Source organism: Puma concolor, chromosome B1 (assembly GCF_028749965.1).
Source record: "Puma concolor isolate L17-30 chromosome B1, mPumCon1.1.hap2, whole genome shotgun sequence".
Classification (NCBI taxonomy): Eukaryota; Metazoa; Chordata; class Mammalia; order Carnivora; family Felidae; genus Puma; species Puma concolor.
The window spans coordinates 154,087,213-154,104,908 of record NC_141670.1 but is presented as its reverse complement, the minus strand read 5'-3'; the positions used below and the strand labels follow the sequence as shown (position 1 = coordinate 154,104,908).

Genomic DNA, 17,696 nt, shown 5'->3' with positions numbered 1-17,696 from the left:
TTTAGTTGACTTAATATAAAAGATTTAGTTATCTTAGTTTGTCTCAATCAGGACCCATTCACATTAAACAAGTTCTGTAATAAATCAGGAGTCTATAAAAGTAGGTAGTATTAGTCATAATTATTTTAGGGTATTGTCCACTAGTATCTAATGCATTAACTTAGATTAAAATAAACATAGCACTATACCTACATAAACTACTATAATTACCTGCAGATTTTTTCACATGCATACCTAACACAAAAATATATCTGAATTTAATCTGTACAACAATCTTACAAGTTAGGTATGACCTCCCCCTTTTTTTGGTGATATTGAAGCTCAAAGTGTTTAAGTAAGGTGCCCATGGATTCGTTTAGCATTAAGTGTAATAGGCTTACATAAATTTATAGGACATTGTCTTTATCTTTGACAAGCAGACATTTTTTAAGTAAGAGTTAAAAATATATGCAAAACGGAAAAAATTAAATGAAACATGTGAGTAAGAATTTTGGACATAGGAAGGATCATTATAGACATTTGCAAAAATTTGTACATTGGCACAGTGTTCAAAAGAAGGAGGGATTACTTCATGGTGAAGTGGTGAGGGATTGTCTCATGGATGTGATGAGATTTGAACAGGATTTTGAAGGAACTGAAAAGGTAGTAAATACAACGGTGTAAATTTCAGAGGAAGAAGCAATGTAGGCAGATCAAAATATCAAGCATGTTAAAATGGACTAAAAGACATGGCATATGAAGGAGTTCAGAGCACAGGAACAGATATAATGGGAAAGTGATACCTATATATCTGTTAGTACCCTGCCATGCCTGTCCGAAACTTTATCTGTATTAATTCATGTCCCTTTTACATCGCTAGGAGCTATTCTTATCTCTTATCATTGATGAGGAAACTATGGTTCTGAATGTTTAACTAACTTGTGCAAAGTCACATCATTTATGGCAGAACCAAAATTATAATATATGGCTAGATCCATTGTCCATGTTCTTGACCACTATGCAATACTGTCTTCCATAGTAATAATAGCGACCTGGCACTGTTCTAAACATTACATTCATTATCTGAACTCATTCCAGAAGGTAGACTTGCTGTCTAAGAGCTTCACGTTTACCATGGGTAATAAAAATTCATGGCTAGAGTTTATTTGAGGAAGTTAAATTTGGCAGCCGTATTAAGGATGAGATGAAGACATGACATGTATTCAGTATTTGCCTACTATTATTATCATGAATATAATTAATAACTACATTTTATATTAGATAGTATCATTAATGCATAGGAAAATATAATAATCACTTACTATTATAATTCTTGAACCTATAGTATCTGGCACCACATGCTATCACTGATGTCCTTTTAAAGTCCTTTTCCTCAGATAAAATGTGGTCATGTTCAAATTCAGATTTCATTTAATTGTACTGGTGACCATTTTTTTTCCACACTGTATTCTTATTTCAAATATTCCTGCTCATTCATCACTGGGTATAAGTTTTGTAAAATATTTAATTTCTTAGTTACTAAAAAACCATATTTTTCCTTGTTCTCTACCTGTCTTTCTCTTGTCCCTGTCTCTCCTCTCATCTCTCTGTAAGAACCTATTTGTTCTGATAAGAATTAAGGATGCCCTTGCTCCAGTAATACCCTCTTTGGTTACTGTCAAGGGGACAATAACGTATGGGCATGTACTCAAATGGAAGAAGAAACACATCTAAATTTTGAAGAAACCCACATGTCTGAAGGTCATTTTATTCTTCTACTACATTCCTCCATGAGAATTTTTACTGGAAGTGTGTATTTCTTTTGAGACACGGGAAAAAAACAATCTCCTAGCAATACAAGCTGATTCAAAAGTTCAGACAATCAACAACACAATAATGTTACTGTGGTCTGTTTTAGGACTTTTAAAGGGATTCTACATTCTCATCTGTGACCTATTGTGAACATATGATTTGGGAATTCACTCGTTATTTACCAGGTAAATATTTTGAGTTGTTTCTTTTGTCTGCGTTGCAAAAAAGTTGTATATTGTTTCTGCTCTGTTTTCCATATTTAAAAATTAAATAAGTGGATATCCAACCCACTTATGTCAATAAGTGACGGAATTCGATACCCAATCAAATGAAATTACTTAGTAGATTCACAGCATTTATTGAATACATATTGCTGCTATGCATATTTGGCACATATAATTTAAAAATTGATTAATAGCAATGGGAAGGAGAACAAATTATTGAAAGCAAGTCTAAAGAATATTCCCTGATAAAATTTCTAGATGATTTAGAAAGTGGTAAGTAGGGTATGAGGGACAAAGGAAGGAATGAGAGCACATAGACATAGCAAAGACTAAATGAATTTAAATAAAATAAAGACCTTAGTTATGTCACTCGAAAATACTTTATTGGATGGCTGAAAAATTACTGGAACTCTTTATACTGGGAAGCTCGCCACATAACCACATTAATGACACACATACACGTTTAAAAGAGATTTGAAACTCTAGATATCTTTGAGTACAAATTAGATTTTCTTTAAGAAAATAATTAATCTCAAGGAACTTTTCCAGTTGTCTGTGGCTGACTGCTTCTTTCCCTAAAATTATTAAACCACCTATGGTTATAGTAATCCTATTAAATGTTAAACTTCAATGCCTCAATCAAAACATTGAAGTTAATATTTTATTAGGATAAAAAGTGAAGAGTCAGAAGAAAAAGCAATGTCGATACATTTACGGCTCCTTTAATTTGGATACATTTTTCTCTGGCAGTGAATTCATAGTACATGAGTTAATACATATGTTTTGAAAAACTAAACAGAAATTCAGGTTCATTGATGATCAATGACTTTGACAAAACTCTACTAAAATACAGGACAATTAGTATTAATGCCAATGAAATTGTTAATAACATTACTGTGGCTATTTTTCTTTTTATCCTGAAATTAATAATAACTTAATAGAAGAAACCCAGATGTTCATAATACATGCAAACATACACACACACACCCACACATAATTTGCTACTGTACTTACTTTTGGTCACAACACCTTCTAAGTGGATGATGTTAGGATGATCAAACTGCCCCATGATACTTGCTTCGCCCAGGAAATCTCGGCGTTGCTTTTCTGTATAGCCTACTTTGAGGGTTTTGATTGCCACAGGTAATTCCCTCTTTCCTGGAAGTTTCAACCGTCCACTACAAACTTCACCAAATTCACCTTGTGATAAAGATGAAAAAAAAACTCACAAACTCATTTCAAATCCTTACTCTATGAATACACTAAAGCCCTATTAAGGTAGAGACAAAACAGAATTGAAATGGGAGTCCAACTTTGTTATCAGGGTTAAGAAGTGGTGCTTTGGGAAAAATCATCTACAGGTGATCATTAAACACTCTGGGGGTTATTAGCTTCATTCATCTCACCTACAAAAACCTTAATGAAAACATTAGAAAGAAATTAAACGCAACTGATTGAAAATCACTCGCATCTTCCTTCTGTGTCTACACTAGCAGTGCCTTAATTACTGAGAAGGGAAAAGGAGAAAAGTTTATAGCAGGACAAAAAGGGAACAATTTCAAGGAAGAGATGACTCATAAATAGAGTATCTGAGTGCTTAAATTATGTAAATAGTTTTGGGCATTACAGATTATATATGGAATGAAAGAAACAGTAGATGATAAAACACTGTACACTTTATAATGTATATAAATATGTACAAAATATACATACTTTTGCTACTTTACTTATTTATTTATTTATTTATTTAATAAAGAAAACATTTGCTGGTTTAAATATGAGCTCCACAGGGGCGCCTGGGTGGCGCAGTCGGTTAGGCGTCCGACTTCAGCTCAGGTCACGATCTCGCGGTCCGTGAGTTCGAGCCCCGTGTCAGGCTCTGGGCTGATGGCTCAGAGCCTGGAGCCTGTTTCCGATTCTCTGTCTCCCTCTCTCTCTGCCCCTCCCCCATTCATGCTCTGTCTCTCTCTGTCCCAAAAATAAATAAACGTTAAAAAAAAAATTTATAAAAAAAAATATATGAGCTCCACAGAGGGAAGCATTAAAATATGATCAATTACCTACCACTTTGAAAGCAAGTCGATTACAAAAGATTAAAAACTTTCTTTGTTAGATCAGGACATTGACATATTACATTCTATAATATAAACACAACTTAAAAGTCCAAGTTAAACACACTGTTGTACCTGCTCCAATAACTCTTTCAATGGTGATGCATGAAGCTTCTATCTCCTTGGCAAATTCATGGACAGCTTGATTGGGATCCTCATAGGTGTGTGGATCAATATAAGTTCTTACTCCTGGCAGTTTAACTGGAAACATAAATGTGCGTTAAAATATAAGTGCTTGTGATGGATGAATGGAATTACAAACATTATTAACATGCACCTCTGGCTTAAATTCTTAACTCCTAGAAATGGCCAAGCTGTAAGGACAGCCCCTCTCCTGAGTTATAGGAGTCATTTGTACAGCTATGTCACTTACATAATTTTAAGAAATCTGGATTGTTGGCCTGTGCAAGAAATGCATATATGACAACATATTTGAAAAGGCACATCACTGATGTTGAGAGTCAGTGCCTGAGGCAAACTAAGATAATTTTGTTTACTAAACTTGACAATGAAATGTTAGTGAGTTATTTGTTGCTTTGTTATTCTATTTCACTTAAAATGCCTTCATAGAGGGGCACCTGTGTGGCTCAGTCAGTTGAGCTTCTGACTTCCGCTCAGGTCATGATATCACAGTGTGTGGGTTCAAGCCCCGCGTCGGGCTCTGTGCTGACAGCTAGGAGCCTGGAGCCTGCTTCAGATTCTGTGTCTCCCTCTCTCTCTGCCCCTCCCCTGCTCACACTCTGTGTCTCTCTCTATATCTCTCTCTCTCTCAAATAAATATTTTTAAAAAATTAAAAAAAAATAAAATGCCATCACAGATGGTTACTTTTGGTTTCACAAAAAATAATTTAAAATAATTTTTCTGGAGCTTTGGTCCAGTAAGACTGACACAGAACTAAAAGAAAAGTTCAACTTGTCATACCTCTGTTACTGCATGACTTTATACAAGACTCTAATGTTCTATGAGCTTCAGTTTCATCACATTTAAAGACTACCAATTTCACAGGGTCTTTTTTTTTTGAGGATAAATACCATTAAATAAGATGGGAACTATGATAATAGACTCAATATTTTGCAGCATGAATTATGGCTTTAATGGCTTTGATTTTTATAGTCACAGGAGAGTGACAAAAACACAAGAAATTCTTCTTGTAATTTACTTAACAAATCAACTAACACTGTACTATTTATTAAAAATGCACATATTAAAATACCATTAATTAGAACTCATTTAGGCTAATTTATAATGCATGTTATAAAAACTTGATTTTCTGCATTTTTAAAAAGGATAGTCTTTTTCAAATCATCAAATGACGGTTGTTGCTACCGGATCTGCTCAGGGAAATTCTTGCTATCATGCTAGAGGAAGAAAAAAAAATACTGAGAAATTTTATTCATTTAATCTGATGGTGTTATTGAACCATAGATTTCTACTGACTGTGTTGCAAGAAATTAGAATCGACCTGGAAATTTGGTTTGAAATATAACAGCTTTTTATATTGATTGAAATTTTTTTAAGTAATTATAATGAAGGTATGCTTTAAAAAATCTAATAAACCATCCAGCTGTTGTCTAGGGTCAACCAGCAGTGCCCCCAAGCCCATATGCTTGATGGAATGTAACATAACACATTGTTTTAAACAAAATATTTTGGTCAGTTATTACATCTCCTTGTCTGAAAATGAACTAAAATAACAATAAAATCTCTTCTATTTTGTTTCCTTTTGATTTTTCACAATTTGCTTACTGTGCCCATTATGAAAATGCATCTTTTCCTCTTCTGGATCTTGCTTTGCTTTGCTGTAACCACACCGCCTGGAACAGAGTAAGCTACAATTAGCTACATCTCCAAGTGTTGATCACGTGAAGCCCAGAAGCATGAAACGCAATTGAAATGAGTGCAGCCCTGACTGATTTTCACACCAGCAGCGTGTAAAAACACCAGTCCTTCTTTTGGATGAGTCATATTTCCCAAACCAGCGTCTCTCACTCTTGCCCAGATTTCACGGAGAAGTCTGAAGCCATCCAGACCCATTTAAAACAAACAAACAAACAACTCCCCCCAAAACCCTTCTCTTCACCATACACCATACACCAGACATGTTTCTGTTCTTTTTCATTCTTAAATATTTTTGTCACCTCAGAAGACTTTTTACAGAATGAATTGCCCAAAATAGTTTCTACTGAATTAGTATCTTACTCTATCATTTTTTTTTCTCTTGTATTGGAGTTTTGAAGTAAAGTTGCTCTTCTCCACTCAGTCCACTTAGATCACTACCAAATTTACCATAATCTGCAACTTCTCTCAATTCAGCCCCACTTCCCAAATTTTATTCTCTCCTGTTTTACTCAACCACTTACTAATTTACCAGTCTTTGAAACCTGCTCTTGTTGCTGAAAAAAAAATCTGTGCTTGGAGGTTCACTAATGAGAGTCACCTCATGACTTTATCTTAGTTTTTAATTATTCATGATGGACTGAAATCTCTACTCCTTTTGCGATGCTTCTTACTTCTCTCTTCTACCGTCAATCCATTCATTTCCATCCATTTAATTAATACCTCTATTCTGATTTAATTCTTTTGAAAGTTACACTCTTGTCCCTCATAGATTTATTTTACAGGAGTATTCCACTGGCATACAGACTCAATAGGTCTGAAAAACAAATCAGTATATTTCTCTTTACTTTCAATCTTGATCCATTGCCTGCTTTTCCTGTTACTAACATTGGCAAGGCCTCGGCCCCTTTAAGAACAAAGCCATATTCTCCTGTACTTCACAACAAATTAAAATCCCAAGCATTGTATAACGTCAAAGTCTTACAATTCATCTCTTCTTTTTCATTAGGTCTACTGCTTCTTCAATTAAAGCTTTGTTATTTTTCTTTTGGATTGCAGTAAGTGCCTCTGAACAGATGCCCCTGCATTCTGTAACTGTTGTCCTAAATTCTACAAGACATGGCTGTAGCCAGATTACTGTAAACAAGGTACCTTTCTGTGTTGTTAGCTGTCTCCTGCAAAATCTTCCATAAAATAATAAGGTGTGGATTCCTAAATATAGCCCTCATACATATTTCCTACACTTTCTCTGTTATCTTCAAGTATACTGAACTATCTTCAGGTCTTCAAGATATTTCCCCATGTTTCCATAATGTGCATATGCTGGTTCCTACACCTAGGATGCTGTTTGTAACAATTTTCAGTTATCAAAGTCTAGTTCAATTTTTGCCTCCTTCATGCTTTTGTTTCTGATACCCCAACATAATGCCCTATTTCCCAATAGCTTTCTGAACCCAAGAGCTTTCTGTACCCCTCTCACATTGTGATTCCCATTTCAATGCAACATAATCATTTCAATATGTTTTCTGGGTCTCTTACTCATTGTCAGTTTCTTGAATGGCAGAAACTAGCATTTACCTATAAATTTCTGCAGTGACCCAGTGTCTGTCTCAGAGTTGGCACCAAAAATATTTGTCACATTGATGAATGGATACATGAATGAATGAATGATATTTTGATTGCATCTACACAATGACAAGTGTTTGGAGAAGAAATATGCTGATGAATATTAAATTGATGTGGTACATGATTAACCATACGACATTAAAACAAGTGACAAAAATGAAAATATTTAAATTACTTTTAGTGAAATTCTAAGTAAGTGAATTTATTCTTCATAAGCTCCATAACAAAATTGAATTTATTAAAAACAAAATTTCCATTTATTTCTACATAAAAAATATACAGCCAAAATGGCAGACTGACAAAATATTTTCATTACAAAGTTGGTTGAAAATTACTATGTGATGTAAATGAAGTGTTCAATCAACACATACAAACGAGGACTCTTCCTTGTTTATATATTCCACGTTATTTCTTAAATATGTCTCTATTTCAATGGAAAAATAAAACCTATTTTATTCTATATCATTTCCTAGTACATAATTACATATGTATTTTACAAAGTAGATAACACAACCCATCTTTGTGTCATTTTTGAAAGAAAAATACAATTATTTTTGTTTTATCATGTTGAAGAACTGGCAATTTACTAATAAAATACAGCTAGTGAAATCTGAAGAAATTTGAACTAATAACTTAATAGATATGCTGTTCTCAGGTGAGGAAAAATACACAATGGGGATCTGGTGGCTTTTCAAATTTTACTCATAACACTTAGATAGCTGCATTAGTCATCCAAGAGTCCTTAAGACATCTTGAATCAACTTACTGCAGTGAAATGGAGAGAAAAAAAAATACATAAAATCATACTAAAATTACATTTTGTGTGAAATTTATTTTAATGCATTGTTCATAATTTTTCTAGATACTGTGTTATTCTTTCAATCTTTAATTCATGTGTCTCTAGAGAGAAGTTACTGTTACTTTTGAAAATCAATGTTCTAACTAAAATTGTGTAAAATCATCCTGAGATTTATGTTATTTAAATAATACTGACAAAGAAAACTTTGTTAGAAGAATTCTAAAGAGACCTGAAAAGTATACGAGTTGTTTCAGTTTACTTTAGAAAACAAACATCCAGTCTACCTTCTACTCTCCTACCTTCAAAAGAAAAAAAAAAAAGAAAAGAAAAGAGCTTTCAAACGTGTATCGTCAAATAGTCTTTATCATTAAATAAGCCTCATGGATGTTTAAATTGCATGCAGGTTCCTCATATGAAAATGGAAATAAAACCTTGGATCTCATCTAAAAAGGGATTTGGGAATACCTTGGTGAGGACTGGTTAACATTTTAATACCTAGGGTGAGAGTCAGGAGGGCAATAGAAAGGAGTTATTTTTGACTATGGGCATCTCTGGAGTTCTATAACATATACGGCTGCATGTCACATTAACATATAAAATTAAGTTCTGGAACCCCCCAAAGCATCATTAAAACAAGCCTCAACAAGATACAGCAAGTAAAAGTGCAGCTGGCAGATACTGGCACCAAGCAGCGGCTCAGCCTCACTAACAAAGCATTGCAGGACGCCTGTTCATTCAGCATCATCATCTGTACCTGCTCCAGATGCATAATTTTAACCCATCAGACAAACAGTCAATAAATATGCCATTCTGTACATAAATTATGCCTCCTACCTTCTGGAACTGATTTTTTTTTTTTCTGAGTGGAAAAGAAACCGTTTCTTCATTTTGCTCCATATCACAATTTTAATGAGCTTTGATATCATTGTACTAAAAATATCTTTAGTGTTTCTAGTTAGAGGAATCATCTTGTAGTCATTTATACTTATTTTCTCCTAGAGAACAATATCACCTTATTGTTTAGTAGTAGAGGTGGGCATGAGAAATCATATTAAATGTAGGTGTAATTCATAATCATTAATTAATATTTATTAAAAAGTCCTAGCGAGACAGTTAATAGGTAAATATAACAATGACTTTATAGGTCATTTAGAAATCAGTCTATTTTCTCCCATACTTACCCTAAGAATTTGGGTAATGCATCCTTGATGATGTTAATTCTGATCTTAAAAATTTGGCCCCAACCATGACATCTAAATTTGGATATCTGAGATTTCCATAATACATGAAAGAGTAAGCAATAATCTTTATGTATGTATGTATGTATGCATGTGCCAATGAGTAATTTGGTTCTTGGATGGAAATTAAGAATTTGATGATAAATTAGAGGTATGAATATCAAGCCCTCCTGAGTCCCAAGCAATGCAGAGAATCAGTAATTTATACGGCACCCTTATGGCCAATGAGGAAAGATGAGTGAATGCAAGAGCCAAGGGAGATCATAGATCCTTGCTCAACTATAGCTTCCACAGAATCAGAGTTTTCCATTACTTTTGCCTACAGATAAACACTGAAAAATCACTTTTTTTCCCCCACTGAATTCTAAATTAGGTGGGGAGGGGTGCAATGATGGGAGAAGAAACAGTTCTGCAGTTTGATTTCTTTAAAAGAGTGAGCATATGCAGTCCCTAGCTCAGAAATGGAAACTCTGATCTTGTTCCTCTATTTTCCAGATTGATTAAGAAATGCTTTACCTATATTTTAAAGGAAAAATATTCTTAAGGCAACAAATTGTAGCATACACAGAGGCAGTATGTTTTGCTTACGGAAAATAAAATCTCCTTGTAATTTAAATCTCTTTAAAAACTGCATTTCTCCATATATGCACACTTTCTTATTCATACATAATAGTGACCTCAACCACCATGTAATGTGTAAGACTTTTATTGCTGGAATCTTAAAAAGCATAAGTTACATATTTTGAGGAAATAGTCTGACTTTTTCACTTCAGGATTCTCTCCAACTGAACAAAAGTAGTTTTAATAAAAGCTCAGCTAATTCAGCCTCATAAAATAAAGAGGTATATAAACATGAGTTTATTAATATATCTAATGAATAATGGAAATAGGTTAGGTTTTGTTTTTTGGGACAACATTCTTCAATAAGAATGTGAATTGAAAATGTAGTGAAATGCGACTTTGGATATTTAGGCTGTATTGCTGGCAGGATCTTGACTCTCATTCATATAGTTCACATTGGTCTTTAGAGTACTGTGATTTTTGAGTTCCTTAAAGATAGATTTCAGTTATACAAACAGTGCAAGTGATCCATTATTGTTTACTGAAAATTCTCACACATACTTTTCGAGAGACAAGGTACTCAGTTGAAAATCACACTTTCCTTGGGATATGGGAATGGAATGATGATACCACACAAAATAAGGACCTAGCTTGCGAGGTCCCATCTCACATTCTATCAAGATACTAACCACTCTGTGATTAAAGTCAGTATGAGACACTAACTTATTTCTTATTTTATGCCTTACATACCATTTGTAATTTCTACATTTTAAAAGACAAAGAAAAAAGAATACCTTGGAAATTACACATTCCAAAATAGTATAGTACCTATGAATTTGTAAACTTTTCGTGAAGGAACTCTTCAAATCATTTTAGAATTAACAATACGAAGACTTGTACAATTTCAAATACCTCAAAAAACTCAAAGACGAATTACAGACTTTTCAATATTGAGTTGAATTTTAATTGACTTAGAATTTTGATATAAAAACACATTTCATAAAGTATGACATGTGAAGATTGTCTCCCTGTTTTCAGTAAATTTTGTTCTAATGTGAGAGTAAGTAATATCTCTTAATTTTTAAACTATTTCATGGGTATGACCACTGAATTTCTCAATTAGAGTAGGCCCACTGAGTAACCACTATCGCCTGCGGTTCTACAAGTATTATAAAAGGGATTTTGGAACAGTTCAGAGTTGTATTTTACATAGGAAACCTTCAAATGGAATTGGATATTTTATATATATATATATATATATATATATATATATATATATATATATAGTAAGCAAGACTCACATCTGCCTTCTATGAGCACTTTAAATGAGGGTCTAGAATTAGAAGGCATAATTTTGTTTTCTGTCTCTTTCCTAAATCTATAAAATGGGATAGTATTTCCACATTCCTCCCTGGCAGAAATGTTGTGAAGAGGAATGAAATAATCTCTGTTGCACGTATATAAAAATAAAAATTTGTTTACTTCAAATTTTAAGAAACTTTCACTTAATATAGAGAAAGAAAAATAGTTTATTGAAACATTAAGACAATGATCCAATGTAATTTTGTGATCTTTTTGGGCAGAGAAATTTGTTTTGGTTTTGGTCTTAATCTCTGCATTATGAGAGAAGCTAAAGTTTTCCCCTCATATCTGATTAATAATATTTAAAAAACTCTTTAAAAATGACACTGATATCTTTAAAAAAAGCACAGGATAGATAAATGAACATTTAATGCTTTGTTTTTGGAATATAAAACTCCATTTCTCTTGTCACATGAACACTTCAGAAAAAATAGTAAGTGGTATACGAAAACACTTGAAAAGCATGAAAACTAATGAATGAAGAAAATAGTCTAGCATATGTTCGAATTTAAGAAACACAAGAAAAGGCTATTTTGGGACCATGAGATCTTTCAGATGGACTTAAAAAAATATTATGCTATAAACATATTTTGCCGTTTGTAAACATAACCACAAATGAATATTAAGGGATAAATTATAATAGTATTCTAGAAATTACATACATTAACATCTTACTTGCACTAAAAACCAATTTGTTCAACATTGGGTATTTGTAAAAATAGATTTTTTTTGAGAAGTAAAATAATAGAATCTCAAACCAGCTGTGATGGCATATAGTCAAAGATCAAAGCTAAAAATGTAGGCAATATTGGGCATGGTGTAACTAAAATTTAGACATCAGGTTTCATTCAGAAATATTACAGAAATATCTTCTATCAGTGGGTAGAGAAATATTACAGAAATATCTTCTATCATTGGATAGATTTAAGTCAATGAAGAAAGAGTATTTGAAATATTAACATTATTATATATCTGTACAGATTTCATAACAAGTGGGCAAGAAGAGTGATGAAAAATACTTTGTGGGGCGCCTGGGTGGCGCAGTCGGTTAAGCGTCCGACTTCAGCCAGGTCACGATCTCGCGGTCTGTGAGTTCGAGCCCCGCGTCAGGCTCTGGGCTGATGGCTCAGAGCCTGGAGCCTGCTTCCGATTCTGTGACTCCCTCTCTCTCTGCCCCTCCCCCCTTCATGCTCTGTCTCTCTCTGTCCCAAAAATAAATAAACATTGAAAAAAAAAATACTTTGAGATCAAAGGTGGCAACATCGAATTACCAATATCATCTTATAAATGACACATCATGTATTTGAAATACATTTGGTTTTCTAATGGAAGATAGAGCAAAGCTCAGAACTCTGGAGCATTGAGGAAGTTTTAATATAGTTGAACTGTAGAACCAAAGACCTAAATCAATGTCTTCAAAATTATGCTTCTCAGGTTCTGAGATTTCCATAAGGTATATCAAGGTACCTTTAAAAGCCAGTAAATTTACAGTGGGCAATTTTAATGTACATGCGTTGCATTATATTAAGGTCAAAACCAACCACACATGAGTGGTCTTTCCAGGAATGAAAAACAGTGACATTCCAATATCCCCAAATGTCTAACAACCTTTGTTCTGTAATTGTAAATATGTCTATTCACAAATGATGATGATAGAGACTTTCCTTTGAAAATTTTTATGACTTATACTGATATGATTATACATATGAAATTAGGTGATAAGATTTCAGTCAAGATTTTTCAGTATTTTACTGACTCTACTAGGAAAATTATTCTTCTCAGCCTTTAATTTCCATTATAAAAGATTGTTTTCTCATCAATGCTTTAATCTAAACAAATACTATCTTTAACTGAAACTTCTTAGTGACTTAAAATTCAATTATAAAATGGAGTTTCAGAAAGCTGTTTAACAATAAACATATTTGAAGCTTCCATTCTTTTCCAGTAGTAATTTTGGACAACTCTCTTACAGTCTAATTATATAAGATAAATTATGTTTGTTTCTTTGCTTTATTTTGTTTCATTTCACTAAGAATGTATTAAAAACATTCTGGATCTTTCATATATTTTTCCACAAAAACTGTTGGCATTTTATTAAGTATCTAAGCATATTTGTGGCTAAATCATTCATTCATTCATTCATTCATTCATTCAGTGTACGCACACATACATACACACATAAATATACATACACACACAAATCCCTCACTGCCTCCACAACTGCTAGCATTATTTGAAAAAAAATATTAGAAAAATGATTGTGTTATCTTAGGGTTTTTTGTGAAGGAAGCATTCTGCCTTTCCACTTTTCCTTAAATCAAGCATTTAAGATCTAGCTAAAGTTTGTTTTTGCCAATACTTCTAAGTCATGTCTTCATGAATGTTCATACTCTCATTATCTTTGAGATTTACTTCAAGGTAGGCCTGGATTTTGATCTTTTTTTCCAAGATGTAAAATCTGCCTATTCTGCATCAGTGATGATTTATCTCTTATGACAATTCTACTTAAGACTCAAGTAGCTTGAGCAATTCAGCAACCATTTTTGTTTGTTTGTTTTAGCTTTTCATACAGCAGTTTAAAAAAAATCACAGTGTAAAACCATATTTATGTTATACTTTAGCCATTGCCAGATTTCAGGAATTTGTGGTTTGTCATCAAAGCCCCATGCTCATAAAAGAATTTGTGGAGTAAATGAAATCATGTGGAATAAATCTCTGCTTTCATATTAACCTCAAAATTTTCCTTCAAATACACAATTTTCAAAAGGTTGAGAAAAAGATCTCTGATTTTTGGCAACCTGCTTGTAACTTTCTCCTGTTCTCAGAAGATCACTGATATCCACTCCACCATTTCTCACATGTACACACACATGCATACATATTCACACCAGTTTTTGTAATCAACAAAAATTAATTTACACCTAGAGAATACAAGTTACAATTTACAGTACCCCAAGGAAGCCCTATACTTCTCTAAAATGCATTTCAGAATATCTTTTCCCAGCAAGTTTTACCTACAGATAAGAGCTCAATACAGTAGTACAGCGATGTAGAATCTTTAATCTGGGAAGAAATTATCTACATTATTTCACTTTTAACATGATAGCACACTATTGTGCAGGAGTCCCTCTAAATCTGTGAATAGAGCTCTCTGATCTTTTGGCCTAGCCTATAGTTTTATAGCTATAACCCAGATATATATTTAGGATTTGCATTTGTAAGTAATTAAGACTAGCCCTTTGGACCCTGATCTCCAATATGTGCATATTTTTTATTTCACCGGTATCAAATTAGAAATATCACTTCAAATATCTGAAATTATTCACGCTTAAAATATTAAAAAACATTTAAAATTACATGTGGCTCTGTTCTCCAATGCCACATATATCCACAATGATTACAAAAAAAAAAAAAATTCCAGTTAAGTTATGGTCATTCCATGGTTCTTAGGGAGAAATGGTGATTTGAAGTAGCATTTCGTCAAGAGGTAGCATTCCATTTCCATATATGATATGATTTTCATCTTAATGGAACAACAAACACACAAACATGTTAAATGTGAAACAGATGCTCCAATCTACAATCTTACAGCTTCTGGTTTAAATCAGGACCACAGTAAAAGCTTTGGAAAAGAAGTATGAATGCTTGAGATAAGGATGATGTGCTCTATGTATATTTTATTGACAATTATCCCCCGTGAAATCACTTGTTAAGATTCCCCTTTGGAAATTGGTTTCCATCTACTCTCCTTTTAGGCATACCTGGTGCACTAACTGTTAAAATGTACACAAATGGAGAAAAAAAAAAAGGAATGCTGACGATAATACATAGAGGTGGGACATTACATAGGAGTGAAAGCGGGAGGGGAACACTAACCATATTAGGCTTGGATGGGCAACAGCGCACAGGGAAGAAGCCCTTCCACAGCCACACTCGCAGCAACTGAAAAGCAAACAAGAGAGCCCAAGATAAGGAAGAGATCCCACTCCCTCAGTATAGCATAAAGACACTATGAATTTAGACAGGTGTCAGCTTTGCTTTTCAAAAGCAAAATCCCTAAATGCATTACAATGAAACTTCTTCCACAATGCCTTTCAAATTAAAAAGCATTTTATGGATTTAAGAAATACAGAGCTATATTAAATAGTTATTTTTATTTTTCTTAAAATGCTTATTCAGTAGGAAATATGAGCCAATGTATTTGATTATGCAATTAATATAGACATACAAATAAAAATGTAAGCCCACTTAAATATATCTTTCCTCAGGAATTCCTGCAAAATTTATATTCAGAAGACATGCTAAATTGTCCTTTAAATACATGTTTGCATAGAACCTATAAATTTAGGAGGGAGAGTAATGTCCTGTCCATTTGACCCACTGATTTCTTATGCCAGTGGCATTATTTATCACAGCTTATCAAGATGTTATGCTTACATGACTTCTCCAATCACCTATGGAAGGCTACCAATTTACATTTACATATTCAGGTTTAAAAAATGCATCTCCAAATATATATTTGTAGAGCTATTGCTATATTAAAAAAAGCAAACTACATATAATACATGCACTTTTCTGGATACTGCAACATTCAAGATTCTTTCAAATTTTTCACATATTCATAAAAAATCCAGAAAATACCAAGTAAATTATTTTATAAAATGCACTTTGTTGTTAGAAACCACATAAACTGATCACAGGATATAACATATAATTTATTTAGTGCTTCAATGCATTCATCTGTCTATATATTTTGTGAATAGCATTCATAGTGATTTCAAGAGAACTGAGAAATGAGCTCAGCAATGATACCATAAACCAGCAGGCCAAGGGTTTTTTTTTCTAAAATCTGTCTGTTTTGAACTTTAATTACTTGAAATGCATCTACTCTATTTTATAACAAATAAAGAGAAGAAAATAAAATATAAACATACAACAAATTTGGAAATGCTAACAAAGGTAGGCAAATATTTCCAAATTAAATTTCAATGGGTCTTTTTCAAAGGAAAGTAGGCAATGTTTTATATATATTTTTTTTTCTTTTTTTTTCCGGAAAACTGATGATGTTTTAATTTTTAGGACTAGTAATTGTCTGGAAACTTGACTGTCACTAAAGTGAAATCCTAGTAAATAAAAATGTTTCCTGTGACATTTACTTCCTATTTGACTATTTATTGTAATACATTTTTTAAAATATGCCAAAACTTATTTCACTGTGGAGATAATGAAATACAAAGTTACAGGATATCAAAATACTGAAATACTTAAAGATTAGGTAAAACATCTGTGAAATACTTTGGCAGATCTTGATATATTTCTTTGTAATTCCATTTATTTCATAAATATCTTAAACACTAATCTCTTCTATAAATTAATTTTCCTAATGTTTCTTTTTATATTAGCACTCAGATTATGGGTTGGTAAACTACAGCCCATGAACCAAAACTAGCCCCCCACTTATTTTTGTAAATGCAGTGTTGTTAGAACACTGCCACACTCTACTTGTTATTTGTGGCTTGTTTAGTGTTGTTCTGACATAGTTGAGTAGTTATGATGGACAATGTACGGTCTGCAAAGGCTAAAACACTTAGTACCTGTCCTTAAAGAATGTTTGACTTCTTTTCTTAGACTATCAGTTTCCTAAGATGAGGATGATTCTTTAACGTTTTATTTCTTCACAGTTTAAACGAAATGAATGACATCCACAAGTAGTCAGTGCTTTACTGTAACTGATATTAACAATGGCACAATTATTTAAATTTACTGATAGCTATGAATGTGGAAAGTTTGCATGTATGTGTTAATTTCAAAGAACACATTTTCAACTCCATCAGTAATAAATAATAATTGTTGACAAATGTATCTATTTCTCAGTGATTAATAAAAAAGGATGATGTCATCTCCTGATAAAGTACAAACATACTTCTAGTTCAGGGTACACTGTTTATAAACTCATGTAGAATTGTGTTTAGGAAGGTGATAACTTCACTGTGGTTGGCCATTACCTATTAGGATTTCATAGTCAGCCAGTGTTCTGAGATTCCAAAAACACACGAATGATTCTAAAAATAATATTTTTTCAGTCCTCTTAATTTGAAAATTATAATAAGATTTTTTCTTATAGTTTAATACATACACACACATACA

General features: G+C 32.9%; 1 protein-coding gene across 13 annotated transcripts in view; it reads right to left on the bottom strand.

Annotated features, from left to right (window-relative positions):
• The window catches only part of EPHA5 (EPH receptor A5), a 345,396-nt gene that overhangs the window by 43,748 nt on the left and 283,952 nt on the right, over positions 1–17,696 (bottom strand). For 8 of the 13 annotated variants that reach the window (XM_025921746.2, XM_025921749.2, XM_086704926.1 and 5 more), the window contains 4 exons: positions 15,426–15,491; positions 5,874–5,941; positions 4,202–4,327; positions 3,030–3,215 (listed from right to left, as the gene is read on the bottom strand). In XM_025921746.2, the coding sequence (XP_025777531.2) occupies positions 3,030–3,215; positions 4,202–4,327; positions 5,874–5,941; positions 15,426–15,491 (446 nt within the window). The remainder of the gene's footprint in view (positions 1–3,029; positions 3,216–4,201; positions 4,328–5,873; positions 5,942–15,425; positions 15,492–17,696) is intronic. The other 5 variants (XM_025921750.2, XM_025921751.2, XM_086704928.1 and 2 more) reach the window with 1 other exon arrangement.